This window comes from Drosophila mojavensis, unplaced genomic scaffold (assembly GCF_018153725.1).
Source record: "Drosophila mojavensis isolate 15081-1352.22 unplaced genomic scaffold, ASM1815372v1 contig_74, whole genome shotgun sequence".
In the NCBI taxonomy this organism is placed as follows: domain Eukaryota; kingdom Metazoa; phylum Arthropoda; class Insecta; order Diptera; family Drosophilidae; genus Drosophila; species Drosophila mojavensis.
In genome coordinates, this window is record NW_025318899.1 from 2,553,916 (window position 1) to 2,571,550 (window position 17,635).

A 17,635-nucleotide genomic window follows, 5' to 3' on the forward strand; every position below is an offset into this window, starting at 1 on the left:
TCAACCCTTTCGCCCTCGCTCTTCTTTCGCCTTTCTCTTTTAACATCTTTCGCATTTTGTTTTCTTGTACAACTTTTGCAGTTGCCGCGCATTGGGTCAGCTTTGTTGGGGCTTCAATTGATGTTGCACTGCGGTCGCCGTCGCCGGGTGCAGTGAACTATCAATTCGCATACAGTTGACGCTGTGGCCCCCACGCATTCAGCCCAAGGCGCCGCGGGGGCCCGCTGTACAAGCACATGGTTAGCGCTCAATTTAACGCTACTGGCAACAATCCTATTGTGGTCGGCGCAAGCCCTCGCGGTGCCCATGCACAGACGCGCCAATAGTCCAGACTATGCCCAAAGGCCGAGTATTGCATACTTGCGGGCGCAGCAGGACAACAACAACAACAACAACAGCAACAACAGCAACAGCAACCAGAGAAACTCCAACTTGAACAAAATCTGTCGGACATGCGAGCAGAGCAAGAGCAGCCGATTGTCAATGCAAGCATATCGCAAACCTATTGGAAACGTCGCAAGTGGAAGCGCTGTGAGTGAAAGTGTATATAGTGGTGCATACGATACGCACAGCGTTTCGCACAGTGTATATAGTGCAAATAATAAGTTAGATTTAATTATAAACGGCAGCCAGAGCAAAGTGTCGCCCAAACATAATTCGCTGCCAGCCACAAATTTACCTAATAAATTACCAACAGCAACAACAACAACAACAACAGCAGCAGCAACGACAACAACGTCAACTGTTGCAACACGCGCCTATTTCTCGGTGCCCGTTTTCGCCTTTGCCACGCCTTTTGAACGTCGCGCCGCGTCGCACTCGACTGCCATTGGGCCCTCGGCATTCGGTTCGCCCGCGTCCATGTTGCTGCCATATCAAATTAATCAACGTGCTACATTGTTGCAAGCAACGCAAACGGCAACAACAATTGCAACGGCAACGGCTGTGCCTCATGTGCCAAAAGCAACAACAACAACAACAACACGCAACACTCTGCACGCTGCGCATCGAATTTTTAATCGTGATACAGTCCGAACAGCGACCAACGCATCACCTTTGACACCACAACAACAACACCAACAACAACAACAATTTACAACAACTTCAACAACAACAACAACACCAACCACAGCACGAATCGAATTCATACTCTATACAGAGCTATACGAAGAGGATTCAGACAACGATACAAATACAGCGAACAAGCAAAACTTTTGGCACAAATACGGTGAGTAGGTAATATAATCAAATACAAATGCAGAAAGGGCTTCAACTATATATTGATCAATGCATATATCTGTATACGTGTATGTATATAAATCTGGAATAATGATAAAAAAAATAAATAAAATAAAATAAAGATAATAAAAAATGTATATAAATAAGTATAGAAAATAGCATAAAAATAAATGAAATGCAAATGATAAAAATTTTAATAAAAATTTCTGCCGGAATTAAAAACTAAATAAAAAAATTCATTAATTAAAAATAAATTAAATAAATACAAATTTTTAAAAATATATAGAACATAACATAAAAATAAATGTTTGAAAATGATTAAAACTGGAATGCTAAGAATTTAAATATATGAAATATATATATATAAAATAAATATGATAAAAAAAATAAAAAAATAAAAATTATATATTCCGGAAATATCAAAAATCAGCTGATATTGATTATATTTTTATTTATGTTGAAATAAATAATTTCATCTTGCTTGAAATAAAGATTTGTCTTGAAATGAATATATTTACATTTAGTTAAGCAAATATGAAATCATTTATGAGTAGCTCAGAATTGGAATTTTGATTTAAAAAGTTAATCTAGTACAAAGTCAACTAAGCTTTAAACTCACATTTTTAAATGGGTTCAAAGCAGAAGCGATTTTCCTGATATTCTGCCGAATTCTCTTCAAGTTTTGACATCTAAGTTGATTGTATCTACTAAATTTGATGTAATTAATTTGTTTTAATTAAATTGCATATCATTTAATTTTAATTGATTTAATCAAGCATCATATTTTATTATATTATATTCCGTTCTTCTATTTCTAGTTCCCATTTCATATACAAGGCTATTACAGTCGATCTATATATTTTAAGGTTGTGAAAGAATGAAATCAATAATCAAGCTCATTCACAATTGTTATTTCCTTTAATTATTATTATTTCCTCATAAATTAGTAATCAACTCTATGTGTATATTATCACAGCTCAGCTTTAGCTCCACTTAGAGAGAGAGAGAGAGAGGGGAAGTGTTTGTCTGCTGCTCAGCTCCACTTATTAAGCGGGGAACTGTTTGTTGACTTGCTGTGAAGATGTAGATGTGGGTTTGCTCGAGCACAGCTGCTGCTGGTTAACATAATTTTCGTGGGCATTTTGCAACTCATTTTTGACTGCGAGCTAAAGAGAATAACAACAACAATCACAACGACAGGCGACCAGCCAACAAAAATAAAAAAAAAAACATAAAAATAAAAGAGAGCGCAAAAAAAAAAATAAATAAACAGAGAAAAAAGCTGAATACAACTTTTTCCAACGAATAAATTTCGAGTTTTCGATAGTCTCGGTCTGCCACAGACTGTGTCGTTGTCGACGTTGCTGTTGCTGTTGCTGTTGCTGGTCGTCCAGACAGACGGAGACCTGGCCAGCAACAACAACAACAACAACTTGCAGTCTGAGTAGCTGCGCTCTACGTGGGCTCCAACAGCGTCAGACTGTCTGGTATGCCACGCTCTCACTCTTGCCGCAGCATGTGTGAGAGTGTGTGTGTGTGTGTTTGTTGTTGTATGTGTAACGGCACTACGTTTCGTGATTGCCACATGTGGCTCCTTCTCTGTCTGTGAGTGTGTGTGTGTGTGTGTGCAGTTGTCGCTGCGTTGTCTGACTGTGTCTGGCCTCTGTCTCTGCCCCGCTCGCAGTCTGTCCTTCCATCTATCCATTTGTCTCTCTGTCTGTCCGTCCGTCTGCATCGTCTGACTGTGTAGGCGTCAGCCCCTCGTCATCATCATCATCATCATCACGAGCTGGCGGTCGCATTGGCCAATGCATAAAATTATACAGAGACATGACATGGTTTTGAATAATTAAGCGGAACGCCAAATGGCCTCCGCTGCCACGCCTTCCCTTTTGACCGTCCCTCTGGAAGGTCTGGCGACTTTTTAGAGTGCCCAACATGTGCATTGCATTGCAGGGATTGCTTAACACTCACAGACACACACACACAGAGAGTTATCCCCTACATCGTTGTCATTTTACAACTCAATTTCGAAAGGATTAGAACTTTTGCCGCCTGAGTCCAAGGACTTAACTTTGAAGCTTTGGAGCAAATGCATTTGGCAACAATTTTGGAGCAGTCGCGGCGCTAGAGATTAAACCTAGTTAGCCATTATATATTAGCGATGGGCGTGTCTCGTGCGTGAGTCTTGGATATAAATAAATATTTTTGCAGAGATATATAGATAAATATATATATATACATATATTCAGATTAATTATTTATTAGGCTTACATTTTCTCTGAGACTTTCTATGCAGCGACCTTCTTTCGTGTCACGCACGACACGCTGTCAGCACTGGCTTCTAGACAGCATTCAGCCACAATGACAGACATTATTGACAGCTGAGAATTCTTGGCTCATTTGAAACACACTGGACACAGGTAAAATGTTTGCTGCTGCTGTTGTTGTCATTGTTGTTGTCATTGTTGTTGCTGTTGCTGCTGTTGCCACTGTTGCAGTTGCTTAGCTTTGCTCTGCTTTGCTCTGGCCTGCTCTGCTTCGAGCTGTCACAGTTGTCTGCTGTCTGCTGTTTCCTGTTGCTGCGCGGCAGCCGCGACAGACAGCGTCTGTAGTCTAGACATAAGAGCAAGCCAAGGGGCCAGCCACGCAGGGCCAAAAGGAGCGAGGGGTGAGCGCTGAGGTTGCCAGCTCGAAGCTCAGGTGAAACCCAGTGCGCGCACATCAACCGTCTGTTTTGTCGTCTGTAAAAGTTATGGCCTAAAGAGTTGTCGTTGCTGGCCGCTTTGGCGGTTCGCTGGTTACGCTGCCGATGGTGGTGCGGCGGTGCGGCGGTGCGGCGACAGCCTTAGATCAGAAGTGCAGTTGGCAGTTGATTTATGGCGGCGTTGAGTGCCTTTATGCGCACCTCAAATATGACAGAAGGCGTTGCAAGAGCGAGCAACAGCAACAACAACACACGAAACGAATAAATATGAAAAAAAAAAGAAATACATAAAACCTGTTACAAAGCCAGCTCCTGCTAGCTGGCCCTTGCCCCAGCCACCTGCGCTCCTGCCAATGCTCGGGGGCAAAACATTGACGGAAGTTGTCGTCCTTTTGCACCCTTTCCATTTGTTCGCTCCGTTCTGTTGTCCATTCACGCAACGAGCAAATTGTGGCAATTACCTGGTGCCTGGTATCACTCCGCTGCCCCCCCCGCACCCCCGCGTGCCTCTGGCCTGTGTCGCATATTTGCTTGCTCCACATTGCTGTCGTTCTTGTCGCACCATTGCTGCTGTCAAAGTTACCGGCGTTGCATGCTCAGCGATGCGTGTCGACAGCATATCAAACATATCCACATCCATCTGTCTGTCCACAACACACACACACACACACACACACACATAGACTTTGTGTAAGTGTGTGTTGACCAGCCAAGCGCCTAACTGCCCAGCGTCCATTATCGAGCCGACTGTCCCTTCGGCAACCCTTCCGCCTATATAAAAAGCTTTGTTTTGCAATAAATGTAATTACGTTCTCCAATTGTATTCAAAATGTTTAAAGTGAAACAGAGAGAGAGATAGAGAGAGACAGGCAGATACAAACAAATTGAAGAGTGTGAGAAAGCAAAAGTGACAGATCTTCCTTGAGCGAAAGGGAGAGTGAGATAATAAGGAAATGAGTGAAGATGAGAGCGAGAGAGAGAAACAGAGAGATAGAGAGAGACAAATAGTGTGAGAAAGTGAGGGAGAGAAAGAGGAATAGTGTGAGAAAAAGATAGGAGAGGAATAGTGTGAGCAAGTGTGATAGAGGAAGAAAAGAAGAGAGTTGGAAAAAGATATAGCGTAAGAAATGGGAATAATGAAAGGGAGATAGAATGATAGAGAGGGAGAGCAAAAGAAATGGCTTCGGATTAGGAGATATGTCCAAAGCCTAAATACCCTTTCTTCTTATTCTATTTGTACAAACACAGTCATCACCCTTTAAGTTAAGCATTTGAGTAGAATCCATTAAAATAATAAACCAATCATCTATATTTTAAATATTCTGTGACTCCATCTACATCTATCTCCAGTAAGACATGTAACTGATTCTTTATAAAACATATACAATAAATCTACCTATCGAATATAATCTACCATTAAATTGAAAGAATAAAACTATAAGAGTTGTCTAGCTTTGTTCATATTATTGATTCACACCCAACCCTTGCTCAATACCTCGACTCGATCTAGATTTATATATCTGGCCAAAGATTTATTAAATACAATTTAAATGCCGCAGACAATCTAGCTGACATGGCAGCCAGAGTGTCGGCTAAAGTCCAAAATGACTTTTATTAAAATACCATAATGTTGTGATTGTTTATCTCTTTCTTCTTCCTTTTTTTGCGGTCTGTTTCCTTTAGTTCACGTCTTGTAAAATTTTGTGAATATATAAAACATCTTCTGAAGCTTCTTGATTCTACAACATTATGTTTGCCGTTGCTCATTCACTATCGGATGTGCCACCCAATACTTTAAAATCAGAATTCGATCAGCACGTAAACTTCGAATAGTTAGTCAACAGCTCGGGCAGCACAGATATTGGATATATAGATTCTATTCGGGAACATAATCTGACCAAGAAAAAGAAACAAAAGAGAAGAGAAATAAGTCAGAGAGTGAGAGAGAGAGAGAGAGCGATAAAAGCTGCAATGGTAATGTGAAGCAGATGAAACCGTATGATGCGAATGACGGCCATCGAGTCGAGAGAGCCAAAGCGAAAAGCCGAACCATGTTGGAGTCGAAGAGAGCTAGAGGAGTGCAGGAGTGGAGAATGGTGCACGGGGTGCCCGGCACAGGCACAGGCACAGAAATTGCAACCGATAATAATTATTTTTATGGAGTCTAGTCTGTGTCTAGACGATTTTTTTTTTCGTGCAGTTACTTCACTTGCCATTGGGCGAACAGCAGGTCGGGTTCAGCTCTCCCTCTCGCTCTAGCACTCGCACTCGCTTCGACGGCTGTGGTCTGCTGTGGTATTGGCGGGGCGGCTGGGGGTTTGCCACTGTGTCATTGTTTTCGCTTTGATTCCGATTTAACTGGTAAACTGGCATTTAACTGTTTCTCTTTGACAAACAAGACAGACGGGCGAGCGGCTGGGCGACGTGTGGAAACCGCCAGACAGACAGAAAACTCTGCACCAAATAGAGCTGGAAGACAAGTAAGAGTGTTTAGCTGGCAAGTGGGAGCACGACTAGCAGATACTCAGCAGTGAAATTGTATTGAATATATATTCGACTCGACTCGACCCTGGCTGTGGCATACTGCTTCACAAAATCAATATACATCTCTGACTCACTTACAATGCGTACAGGGTATAATAACTAGTGAGCGTACAAACCGACTTCAACGAGACGTTAAGACAATCAGACAATCAGACAGACAAACAGACAGACTCTCCGAGAGTCCACAAGCATGAGGAAAAGTCAAGCCGCGCTTACTTCTCTGCCCACAGTCTTCAGCTTCCGTTTGCAGTTGCCCACTGCAGTCCAGTTTGGCCATGAGAAAATATGCGCAACTCCAGCCAACTGCTGCAATTGCTGATGCAGCGGCATGACATCCCCAATTGCATCTTCAGATTGGCCACATTTTGGACATCATGTACATATATATATATCTCCATATATAAATACCATCTATTTGGATTTTTTGTCTGAGCTCGAGGTGTCGGGCGGCAGATAGCCAAAGCGCAGACGCGCCTGCTCATACAACATAAAGGTGATTATCGTATTCGGACTGATGCGCAACAGAGCCGGTACGAAGCCCTTGTAGAAAGCTAATGGACCCTGCTTCATCGTGTGCACAATGACAGCGCCCAGACCACTAAATTCACCGGGCGGCGCATTCATATAGGTTGTCTTCATCACATCGATGGGCTGTGTCATTAGTGTGCCAATAAAACCGGCTACTGTGGATGTTAGAAAATGCAATGGCAGTCCCTCCTTCATGCCCATCTCGCGCTGCAAAACCTGCTTAACCTGGTCATAAGCGGCATTGGTGCCAATTGTTAAAAATACGGCCCGCGACACGGCTGGCACTGTGCCGCGAAATAGATTCTTAACCCCCTCCTCCTTCGCGATCCGATAAAGGCCATCGAAAACGTGCTTATAGCTGGGGGGAATGATAACGGTGCATTAAATAGGAGAGAGAGACAGACAGAGAGAGAGAGACAGAGAGAGAGAGAGAGGGAGAGAGTTTCGATTTAATATGATTAGCTATGCTAATTGTGAGTCATATATTAAGTTTTAAGCAAGGTTAACGATACTATCGATTTAACTGAAACCTAAAGTCGATTGCAAAGTGAACCTTTACTTTAGCAGACATAGATAAAATAGATCTAGTAGTCGATACTTATAGATTTTAGGGGAACTCCAGAGTCAATAGATTATCAATATAAATGTGATCTGGGTTTGGTATAATACACACATAAAAACGATCTAATTTTGTCTATAGTCCTGCAGTACTATTTAAATTGATCAATAAACTAGAGCTAGAATTTCATATCTATCGATTTTACTAAAAAAAATTTGATGTGCCAATCATCATGAGCCCAGCTCCATGAACAGATAAAGCTAAACTATATAGAGCTCTATGCCAAATGTAGAGCCACTTGATGTGCATTCATATAAATATTTGATAGGCAAAACTTATCTTAAAAAAACTTGCATAAAGAGAACAATGAACTGATGATCAACTAATTCAATATATAAACTTTTTTCTATTGAACCCATCCCTAGCCCTATCCCTATTCAGACTGACTGTCCATCACTATAAATATCCCATTCGGACCATCGACTGATTAGTCATCTATTATCCTGATCGTGATCTCATTCAATGTCCAAACTCATCAAATTGATTTCAGTGCTCACCCGCGACGCTCGGCCGGTGGAAGCTTGGAATCATTCTGTAACCGCACTGTCACCACATCACCCGGCACGCCCAGAATTCCGCCAAAGAAGCCCGCAAATGTGGCCAACTGGAACTTTGCTGACATATTGTTGGCATCTACAAAGTTCTTGCCATATTCGTACAGCGCAAAGCGGGCCGTGGTGTAGGTGAGCTGACGAAACCACGAGGCCGAAATGCCACTGTAAAAGCCCAGGATGCCTAGAACGAATTCATTTGGTACTTCATTCTATTGCTGCTGCCGTACTGGCATCACGCTTACCCGAATTCTTATAAATGTTCGCAATCAGATGCGAAACGGGCACCCGCTTCGACTGTGTCTGCAATTGAACCTTTACCAAATCCAGCGGATGTGTCGTCGTCACAGCCATCGCGGAACATACCCCGCCCGACCACCAACGTGGCAGGCGCCTAGAATCTAATTCACTCATTACCTCACACTGAAATACCGAATGATTTCTATAAAAACGAGTTGCGTAACAGCGGTGCGACGAAGAGTCCAAGTGTCATGTCTCACATTAATTTTGACTAAGCAAACCAACTGATCTATCAATAATTTAAATGTATATATTTAAATCTATATATATATAGGAAATTTTGAAAAAAAAAAAAATTGAGTTGATTATTGATTCAAAGCTCATCCAACCTTTAACTAACTAATTATATATGTCATTTACTATACAGCTTTCACCAGGCCATATGTATATTATAGTATATATATTTCTATGTTTTTTTTTTTTCGAAAAAAACTTCGTTCTCCAATTTTTTATCTCATTCATCATATTCTGATTAATTATCTAACCTCTTAAATAGTGATACTCGATACTCCCCTATGGGTAAAACTTCAGCTTTTATGAGGCGAGGATGAATTTCAATTTCAGCGATTCTGCAGACTAATAAAATAGAAGTACAGATAGACAACTGGACGTACATTTGGATACTTGGTCGGACAGACAGACGAACATTCAGAAAAAATCACCAGACGGAGAGCCAGCCGAACGAGCCATGCATAAAACCAATAGGCACCTTGCTCACATTTTGTCGATATTAGAACTGCAACGCATTTTCTGCCAGTGCACCTCGACGCATCTTGTGTCGTGCGCATTTGTAGCGACAATAAGCGACACCTTTTACTTTTCCTGCAGTTGGTCTTCTGGTATTTCGCATCGTTGCATCTGCTGCTGGCGCGCTCAACTGCTGCGATATTATGTTATTATGGCAATTATAGTTACGACACGATTCGCGCTCTTTCATGTGGCGGCATCTATGGCATTTTTTGAATGTGCACAGATTTGCTCGCAGCGATAAGAGAGCGATGCGAAAGCTGATGCCGATCTGATGCCGCATTGCAATTACAAACATTTTAATGCAATTAACACACACGCACACCTGGGCCTACATCTGTGTGTGAGTGTGTGCGAGTGTGTGTGTGTGTTGGTAAGGGAAACGCTTCGCTGCTCATTTGCCTGGCCGATTGCAATTCGAAACGCGGCGGCATCGCCAAAAGACAAGCTCAAACTTCACAAAAAAAACAAAAGCAAACAAAAATACAACAACAAAAGCAACTTCAAAGCGTTTGCGACATCTGTGCGTGTGTCAGTGTCGATTTCAACCCACTATGCAGCACCACCACCACCACCACCACCAAGGTTTGCCTCTCTGAGGTTTGCCGCCCCGGACTGCTATCAGTGTACCCGATACGTCCTCCTCGTTGTCGTCGTCGTCGTCGTCGTCTTTGTCGTCCTCGTCTTCGCTCCTCGTCTTCTTTGTAGTTGCCGCGTTGCACTTCTTTGCAATGTCTCTCTCGCTGGGTATGTGTGTATGTGTGTGTGTTTGTGTTGGCCAAGTCTAACGAGCCAGTTGGCCAAGTTGGTAATAAGGGCCAGTTGGACATGCCACAGGCCGCAATATGGTTACAACATGTCAGCGTTCACATTCATGTCCACCTCCTTATGGCCACTGCCAATGGCAAATGCAATCAGTTTGCGCTTCATTTCACCCAAAGGGCTCTTCACTTGGCGTATTGTCTTAATTATGGCTAACGTGTGTGTCTGTGTGTGCACAACAAAGGGTCAATGGGTTAAAGCGTGTTTGTATACTCCAAGAAAAACGAGTTGAAATGGAAAAATTGTAATTAGCCTCAATGGAAATGTTGCAATCCCTAGAGAAATTCTAAGCTAATTGCTTAGTTCTATGCAGCAGAGTTTAGGATTTATGAAAGGGAAGTATGCCTCGAATGCTGAATTTAAGACATTTAAAGAATGTAAAACGATTTATATATTAATAATAGTTGAGGAATATTATATATAATTTTTTTGCAGGGTCCGAGAATAATCAATCTCAAGAGCGACTCTTCAAAATTTGGAGTTCTAGCTAGCACTACATCTAGCTACATATATTTGCTGATGCGTCACGCCTCTTTTACCCTTCTTAAGAATCGTAGCTCAGATTCACATAGATTCGCAAGTATACCGGAACCAAGCGATTTCTTTTCAGTTAAGATAACAAAAGTTTATGTTAATAATTTTTTGGTGCCTCTTTTAACAATCATATTGATATCATATATGATGATCATATTGATACAAATTGATTTTTAACAGAGAATAGTAAAGATAATTTAAGCACTTAAATGAATTCCTGATGCGTACATGATATTTTTAATTGACACAAATCAATTTGTATAAAATTAGTATAAGCTGAATGAAATTGTTACGCTATTTGGCTTGATTTAAATAATACTCAAACAGCGAAGTATGAGTATTTTGGGTAGCAGAACCTTTTCAGAAAACATTAATTGGCTACCTGACCAAAAGCTCTGATTGCCGCAGCTGGCATAATCCAACAGGCTAAAGAGCAAAGCCACAAAGTCTGCTTTGCTCACACTCTTTTCAGCTTCGTTACGCAATCCACCTGGCAAACAGAGAGAGAGAGAGAGAGAGAGAGAGCGTGAGAGAGAGAGATAGAACGAGAGCAGCTATGCTTGTCAGCTGGCATCCGAGTAAACTATTTACCCAAGCGATTAGCTGCCGCTTCAACTGACTTGACAGCATTTGGCAAAGGCTCTGGGGATGTGCCACGAGCAATGTGAAAACAATTTCATATTCAATGTCATTAGAGAAAAGTAATTCAAAGAACACTTAATTTGATTTAAAAAATCAGGTGCAAATGTTATCGATTAATAAGTCTGAAGTATATTATATATTTTCACACAGATATTTAAAAACTCTTTCAAGTGATTTTTATATAAACATGAATCTTACTCAACTCAGCATTGCGGACCAAGAATAATATTACGATTGCATAATCACCATGCGGTATGGGCAGATATCTCGTAAACGCTAAATCCTGATTGCCAGTATAGAGCTTGTCGACAATAATGTCATGCTAAGCGAAGAGAAACTCGTAATCAGTATTAGCTATCGAAATGGCACACATTGGCTACTCACATCATAGGGACAGGTGTGATTGATATTGGAGTGATCTTTGATGGTATTATAATATGCGATCAAAAGTGGATTGCTTGGCTTTCTGAGAAACTTGCATGCATCAAACGTTTTGGGCATGAAGAATGGCTTATAGCCATTACTTTTGCGTAACAACTGGATGTTGACCTGTTTTTGAGAGAAGTTGACACATTTAATGAGGATCTTCACTCTCAACACTCGGCATGCCGCTTACCGATATATTATTAAGGGCTTGTGGAACCATTTTCGCATAGATGTTGATGTATTTGTGAGTACGATTCACCGCCTTGATGTAGCAATATTGAAAGTCTCCATAGCTCTTATCAATAAAGTTGCATTTCAAGTTCGTAAACGCCACATGAGCCGTGCACTACAGAGAGTTGGAAACTTAGAGTGGGAAATACAGAAGAATCACACACAGTTCACTCACCATCAGAAATGTCACGGCTGAGCACAAAACGAACCATTTCAACATGCTGGAAAATCGCATATGAAGCGTAACTTCAAATTGCTCTCGCTCTAAGCGAGTCATAAGCCCAGTCAAAACAAAATCAATGCAAATTATTCTGGCTTTATTATTCGATTCGTATTTATACGATATTTAAACGACATAATGTTTAAAATTATTGATAACTGCCTTTGAAAATAATGTTCGTCTCGACTCCCATACTGATTCAAGCGGATGCAATTAATATACGACGCGTTTTTAGCAAGGGCAGTCAAGGGAGAAGTCAAAGCCGAACACATTGTGAAAATATACAAAGGTAAAATAAAAAAAAAAAAATAAAAAAATAAAACTGCTGGCCAGCCAAGAGCTCAAAACGAGTCCAGACTAAAAGAATTTTATTGGCCTTCACTTAACGCTCATAAATTTGTCTGCCGCGAAAGCGGGTGCTGCGGCTGCGAGACGAAAATAACAACAAGATGTGGGGAAAGAGAGGCAAAGGCAAAGGCGAAAGGCAAAGATGCAAGACAAAATGCGGTTGATATGCGACGTTTCCGCACGCCGTGAACTGGTTCCCAAATGGACTTGGAGACAACAGGCCAGATGTGCGTGTGTCTACGTGTGTGCGTGTGTGTATGTGTGTGTGAGTGGGTGTGTGTAAAAAAGTGCTATTAAATTGGCATGTTACATGGCTATGCAAGCCACCTGCAGCAGAGTATGCGAGCCACCCTTTTCTTGTTACGACCTCGGGTTAAACTTCACTTTACGCATAAATCTGATCAAAAGCGAAAGAAAAAAGTGATGAAGAAGAAGAAGAAGCAGAGTTGCGGCCAGCCAGTTGCCAGCAACGATAACAACAACAATTTTTGTCTGGGCCAATTGCAGTCAACAGGCACAGCAGCAGCTGGTCTAAAAATAGCCATGGAGTCATGTTGGTCAAGTTTGCTGCCCCGACTGGCATTCGCGTTGGTAACGTTAGTCTGGCTTTCAGCTCTGATCGCGTTTCGTGCGTCATTGCATGCGCAGACACACACACACACAGAGAGACAATCACACAGACAGAGAGAGACTCACACACGTGTCTCTCACAAGGCGTTGCACCTTTGCACAAAGGTGCATTGATCGCTCGTCTTGTCTGCGGCTGCAGCCAGATTCGCGCTTCGCCATTCGGTCGTTGCCTCGCAGCGTCAGCTCTCAAAAATTATTGTTGTATTTAAGGTATTTATGTGCATATCTCTGGCCCAGCCATAAAAAGAAAATAAGACAAGCCACAAAGAAAAGAGAAAAGTGCGCAATTCGACATTGCCGCACCACCAAATACTCTAACAGACAAAGAATTTTTAATTGGCAGTTTTATTATGAAATTTTCTCAATAAATTATAGCAGCTGAATTATAACTGTTTTTTATATATTCTCGTACAGATATGTTACAAAAATTTTATTCTACAAACGGATTAAAGTGTGAAAATTCCTTCAAGTTAATTTCACATAAAGCTTAACCTGTGCGACCTCCGCATTGCGAACCAAGAATGTTATTGCGACTATATAGTCCCCATGCGGTATGGGCAGATATCTGGCAAAACTCAATTCATGATCGCCAGTATAGAACCTGTCGATGATAAGGTCGTGCTAAGCGAATGGAAGTTAGGAATCAGTATTATCTATCGAAATGGCGCACATTTGCTACTCACATCATAGGGACAGGTGTGATTGAGATTGGAGCATTCTTTAAACATATTATAATATGACAACAAAAGTGGATTATTCGGCTTTTTAAGAAACTTGCATACATCAAACGAGTTGGGCGTGAAAAATGGCTTATAGCCATTACTTTTGCGTAACAATTGGATGTTGACCTGTTTTTGAGAGAAGTTGACGAATTTAGTGAGGATCTTCATTCTCAACACTCGGCATGCCGCTTACCCATATATTATTAAGGGATTGTGGAACCATTTTCGCATAGATGCTAATGTACTTGTGAGTACGATTCACCGCCTTGATGTAGCAATATTGAAAGTCTCCATAGCTCTTATCAATAAAGTTGCATTTCAAGTTCGTAAATGCCACATGAGCCGTGCACTACAGAGAGTTGGAAACTTAGAGTGGGAAACTCAGAAGGATTACACACAGTTCACTCACCATCAGAAAGGTCACGGCTGACCACAAAACGAACCATTTCAACATGCTGGCAAATCACATGTGAAGTGATTTTCAGGTTGTTCTAGCTCTATAAGCTCATTCCCAATCAATGTAGATTGTACGTATTTACACGGTATTTAAACGCCATAATAATATATTTATCGAAACTCAAGAGATTATTTTTGAAAGTTTACATAATAAATTATAGCAGTTGGATATATTTTCTCACAAATAGTTTATATGTATTCAATGTGAAAAAACATTCAAGTTAATTTCACATAAAGATTAACCTTGCACACTTTAGCGTTATAGATAAAGAATGTTATTTTGATGGCATAGTCGCCTTGCGGTATGGGCAGATATCTAGAAAACGCTAAATCCTGATCGCCAGTATAGAGCTTGTCGACAATAATGTCATGCTAAGCGAAGAGAAATTCGAAATCAGTATTAGCTATCGAAATGGCGCACATTGGCTACTCACATCATAGGGACAGGTGTGATTGAGATTGGAGTGATCTTTGAAGGTATTATAAGATGTGATCAAAAGTGGATTGCTTGGCTTTCTGAGAAACTTGCATGCATCAATCGTGTTGAGGGAGAAAAACGGCTTATAGCCATTACTATTGCGTAACAACTGAATGTTGACCTGTTTTTGAGAGAAGTTGAAACATTTAATGAGGATCTTCATTCCCAGCACTCGGCATGCCGCTTACCGATATATTATTAAGGGATTTTGGAGCCATTTGCGCATAGCTGCTGATGTACTTGTGAGTACGATTGACCGCCTTGATGTAGCAATACTTAAAGTCTCCATAGCTCTTATCAGTGAAGCTGCATTTCAAGTTTGTGAATGCCACGTGAGCCGAGCACTGCAAGGCGAGTTAGGATTAAATACGGAGGAATTAGGCACAGTTCACTCACCATCAGAAATGTCACGGCTGAGCACAAAACGAACCATTTGAACATGCTGGAAAATCGCATATGAAGCGTAGTTTCAAATTGTTCTCGCTCAAAATCAATGCAAATTATTCAAGTTTAATTATTCGATTCGTATTTACACGGTATTTAAATGACATAATTGTAGAGTTGTCAAAAATCAAGAGATTATCTACCAAAACTACCTTTCCAAATGTACACAATAAATTGTCGCTGTTTGATAAGGAACTGTTCGTATTTGTATAGTAGCTAACTAAATTCAATCAGAACTTCTGCATTGTTATAATATCATTATAATTAGAGTTTATGTATTTAATCTATTCTTATTTATATTCATTTCTTTATCTAAACAAATACTTTTCTCCAAAATATATTCAATTCAACTTAATAAATTGCACACATTCTCCCTCATAGCCCAAATACCTTGCGATAGAGTATAAACAACAGAGTCAACAAAATGAAACCGAAAAGTGCGTTCAATGAACGCGCCTCGAAAGCTCAACGCGCGTGCGTTTTGGGGCAACGATCGAAGACGATAAGACGAGTGTGAGGCAAAGCGGACAACGCCAATTGGAGATTGGAATTGGCTTCAGGGTTCAGGTTCGACTGTGGGTTTGGCCGTGTGCCTATGTGCCAAGTGCAGTTGCAATTGACTTTGGACTATGCTCGTAGCCATTCAAATGGGCCAAGACACGCGCCATGGCGGCCAGCTGCCTGCTTGATGAATGGGACACGTGCGCATTAGCTGGCAAGCGCAGAGCAAGCCAACGCAGAGGAGAGCAGGAGAGCAAACCAAACCACACAAGCAGACACACCAATACAATCCCACCACACACACACACACACGCACACATCTGCAATCAGAAATCCATTGGGGCCGGCGCAGTTCATCGGCCAGCGAATCGATTGAGTAACTGACTGACTGAATGACTGCATAACTGAGCGTGCAAACTGACTCAGCTGGGTGCAATAAAACGTAGACACATACGCACACACACACACACACACGTACACAGAGACAGTATCGCACACTGTTGCACTCTCTCCCGTTGATTAGCCAAAGCTAATTGCAGCGTAGCAGCTGAGACTCGTGTGCATGTGTACATGCGCCATTCACTGATTGCTTATGGCTTAAGCATGTCGCGACAGTTGATTTAACTCACTTTCAATAGACCCCGAACGACCCGACCGACGTAAAGACCCAACCGAACCCAGCCAGCCAGCCAGCCAGCCAGTCAGTCCATTGATAATGAATAATAAAAATGCATAATAAAACAATAAAAAAGGCGAAATATATACAAATTGTAATTATTGCATTCAAATATGACCCTGTCTGGTTGTCAGACTATGTCTATCAGTCAGCCTGATTGTTTATCTAACTATTCTCAATGTCGGCTGCACGTTTATTTAAGCTATAAAAATATCATAATTAAAATATATTAATTATCATTATTGCGTATGAGCATTAAATACAGTACTATGCCCTCAATATGTAGGGCATTGAAGGCTCTAAGCCCTTTTAGCAGACATCGGATTGAAGTTTTCTCTGAATGAGCTAGGAGCATAAATTGATGAATCGTTGAGTTTAAGGCATTCGAATAGCTGAATTGTAAGGAAGAGAAGGGAAGATACCTTATAGTATGAGCATCTATATTAACATACTCTCAACATATTCTCTTTTCTTTATAAATTCAGTTTGAATATAAAACTGAGGGCTATATCAGAGAATAGAAGGTGTAAATAGGAGTTCTATTCATGTATAAATGCTTACACAGATGGAATATATAGTTGAATGAAAACTCTTAGATCCAACCTTATTTGAGTTTATAAATGCGTCATCTATGACGCAAGTTGAAGCAGCTGAAACTATTTGAACAGTCCGAACCGTCATAAGAACAAACGTAAACTGACTAAAGAAAAATCTTAGTATAATAAATATAACGAACAATATAAAAGTAACACGAGTCTTTTTCAACTTGTTAAACTTACTTCAATTACAAGTCCAATTCTCAATAGAACTTCGAATTCTGCTATGCTACAATGCCTTTAATATTGTCGTAGCCACAGACCTGCCTCAGCAATGCAATTTAAATTGTGGTAGTAAGTTTTATAGTTTTCAAGTATATTTCAAACTTCCTACAACCAAACGCATTTTTTTCTCATTAACACAGACTTTGCTTTTACTTATAGTTTCACAAGTTAGAATGCAATAAGTTTGAAGAGAAAACTTTTCAAAACTTGTAAATGAGAAGAAACGGAAATAGAAGCAATAGCCAGCAAAGCCTATGTAAAGTTCCAGGTTCTAGATTGCCTGAACTAAGTAAAGTAATCCAACCAATATCTATGTAATATTAGCTAGTATCTTATATATATAAAGCTTATATATTATTTATAATCAAATATTAATTTCATATTATCTACAACTGCTGACCAAAAAATATAAATATTTTGAATATTTGTAAAAGGAATGTTCTAATGTT

The 17,635-nt window shown here is 40.7% G+C and overlaps 6 protein-coding genes across 6 annotated transcripts in view; 1 reads left to right on the forward strand and 5 right to left on the reverse strand.

Annotated features, from left to right (window-relative positions):
* The window catches only part of LOC6581221 (gamma-glutamyl hydrolase), a 66,529-nt gene that overhangs the window by 25,977 nt on the left and 22,917 nt on the right, over window positions 1–17,635 (reverse strand). The gene's annotated exons all lie outside the window — the stretch shown is intronic.
* Window positions 292–17,635, forward strand: part of LOC6581235 (myb-like protein AA) — a 65,378-nt gene continuing 48,034 nt past the window's right edge. The window contains exon 1 of the mRNA XM_044010211.1: window positions 292–1,228. Coding sequence (XP_043866146.1) covers window positions 307–1,228 — 922 coding nt within the window. The 5' untranslated portion in view covers window positions 292–306. The remainder of the gene's footprint in view (window positions 1,229–17,635) is intronic.
* On the reverse strand, window positions 5,492–8,810 carry LOC6581230 (mitochondrial dicarboxylate carrier). Its single transcript, XM_002006936.4, has 4 exons — window positions 8,434–8,810; window positions 8,135–8,372; window positions 6,707–7,376; window positions 5,492–5,839 (listed from the first exon to the last, which is right to left on the reverse strand). The coding sequence occupies exons 1-3, from the start codon at window positions 8,600–8,602 to the stop codon at window positions 6,902–6,904; spliced, it is 882 nt and encodes a 293-aa protein (XP_002006972.2). The 5' UTR covers window positions 8,603–8,810; the 3' UTR covers window positions 5,492–5,839; window positions 6,707–6,901.
* On the reverse strand, window positions 11,350–12,438 carry LOC6581231. Its single transcript, XM_032730993.2, has 4 exons — window positions 12,066–12,438; window positions 11,850–12,005; window positions 11,618–11,782; window positions 11,350–11,555 (listed from the first exon to the last, which is right to left on the reverse strand). The coding sequence occupies exons 1-4, from the start codon at window positions 12,165–12,167 to the stop codon at window positions 11,400–11,402; spliced, it is 579 nt and encodes a 192-aa protein (XP_032586884.2). The 5' UTR covers window positions 12,168–12,438; the 3' UTR covers window positions 11,350–11,399.
* On the reverse strand, window positions 13,321–14,291 carry LOC6581232. Its single transcript, XM_002006938.4, has 4 exons — window positions 14,220–14,291; window positions 14,004–14,159; window positions 13,772–13,936; window positions 13,321–13,709 (listed from the first exon to the last, which is right to left on the reverse strand). Exons 1-4 carry the CDS (start codon window positions 14,262–14,264, stop codon window positions 13,554–13,556), a joined length of 522 nt encoding a protein of 173 aa, XP_002006974.2. The 5' UTR covers window positions 14,265–14,291; the 3' UTR covers window positions 13,321–13,553.
* LOC6581233 lies at window positions 14,483–15,556 on the reverse strand. The gene is made up of 4 exons (XM_002006939.4): window positions 15,141–15,556; window positions 14,933–15,088; window positions 14,701–14,865; window positions 14,483–14,638 (listed from the first exon to the last, which is right to left on the reverse strand). The coding sequence occupies exons 1-4, from the start codon at window positions 15,198–15,200 to the stop codon at window positions 14,483–14,485; spliced, it is 537 nt and encodes a 178-aa protein (XP_002006975.3). The 5' UTR covers window positions 15,201–15,556.

Excerpts from the sequence above, each read along its gene's own strand:
- LOC6581230 (XM_002006936.4), bottom strand. The coding sequence starts at position 8,602 with ATGAGTGAATTAGATTCTAGGCGCCTGCCACGTTGGTGGTCGGGCGGG. Across the intron at positions 8,373-8,433 it reads GAACATTTATAAGAATTCGG|GCATCCTGGGCTTTTACAGT; the intron begins GTAAGCGTGATG and ends AATTCGTTCTAG. Across the intron at positions 7,377-8,134 it reads CCACCGGCCGAGCGTCGCGG|CTATAAGCACGTTTTCGATG; the intron begins GTGAGCACTGAA and ends CATTCCCCCCAG.
- LOC6581231 (XM_032730993.2), bottom strand. The coding sequence starts at position 12,167 with ATGACTCGCTTAGAGCGAGAGCAATTTGAAGTTACGCTTCATATGCGA. Across the intron at positions 12,006-12,065 it reads CAGCCGTGACATTTCTGATG|TGCACGGCTCATGTGGCGTT; the intron begins GTGAGTGAACTG and ends AACTCTCTGTAG. Across the intron at positions 11,783-11,849 it reads AAGCCCTTAATAATATATCG|GTCAACATCCAGTTGTTACG; the intron begins GTAAGCGGCATG and ends TCTCAAAAACAG.
- LOC6581232 (XM_002006938.4), bottom strand. The coding sequence starts at position 14,264 with ATGTTGAAATGGTTCGTTTTGTGGTCAGCCGTGACCTTTCTGATG. Across the intron at positions 14,160-14,219 it reads CAGCCGTGACCTTTCTGATG|TGCACGGCTCATGTGGCATT; the intron begins GTGAGTGAACTG and ends AACTCTCTGTAG. Across the intron at positions 13,710-13,771 it reads ATCACACCTGTCCCTATGAT|CACGACCTTATCATCGACAG; the intron begins GTGAGTAGCAAA and ends CCATTCGCTTAG.
- LOC6581233 (XM_002006939.4), bottom strand. The coding sequence starts at position 15,200 with ATGCGATTTTCCAGCATGTTCAAATGGTTCGTTTTGTGCTCAGCCGTG. Across the intron at positions 15,089-15,140 it reads CAGCCGTGACATTTCTGATG|TGCTCGGCTCACGTGGCATT; the intron begins GTGAGTGAACTG and ends CTCGCCTTGCAG. Across the intron at positions 14,866-14,932 it reads AATCCCTTAATAATATATCG|GTCAACATTCAGTTGTTACG; the intron begins GTAAGCGGCATG and ends TCTCAAAAACAG.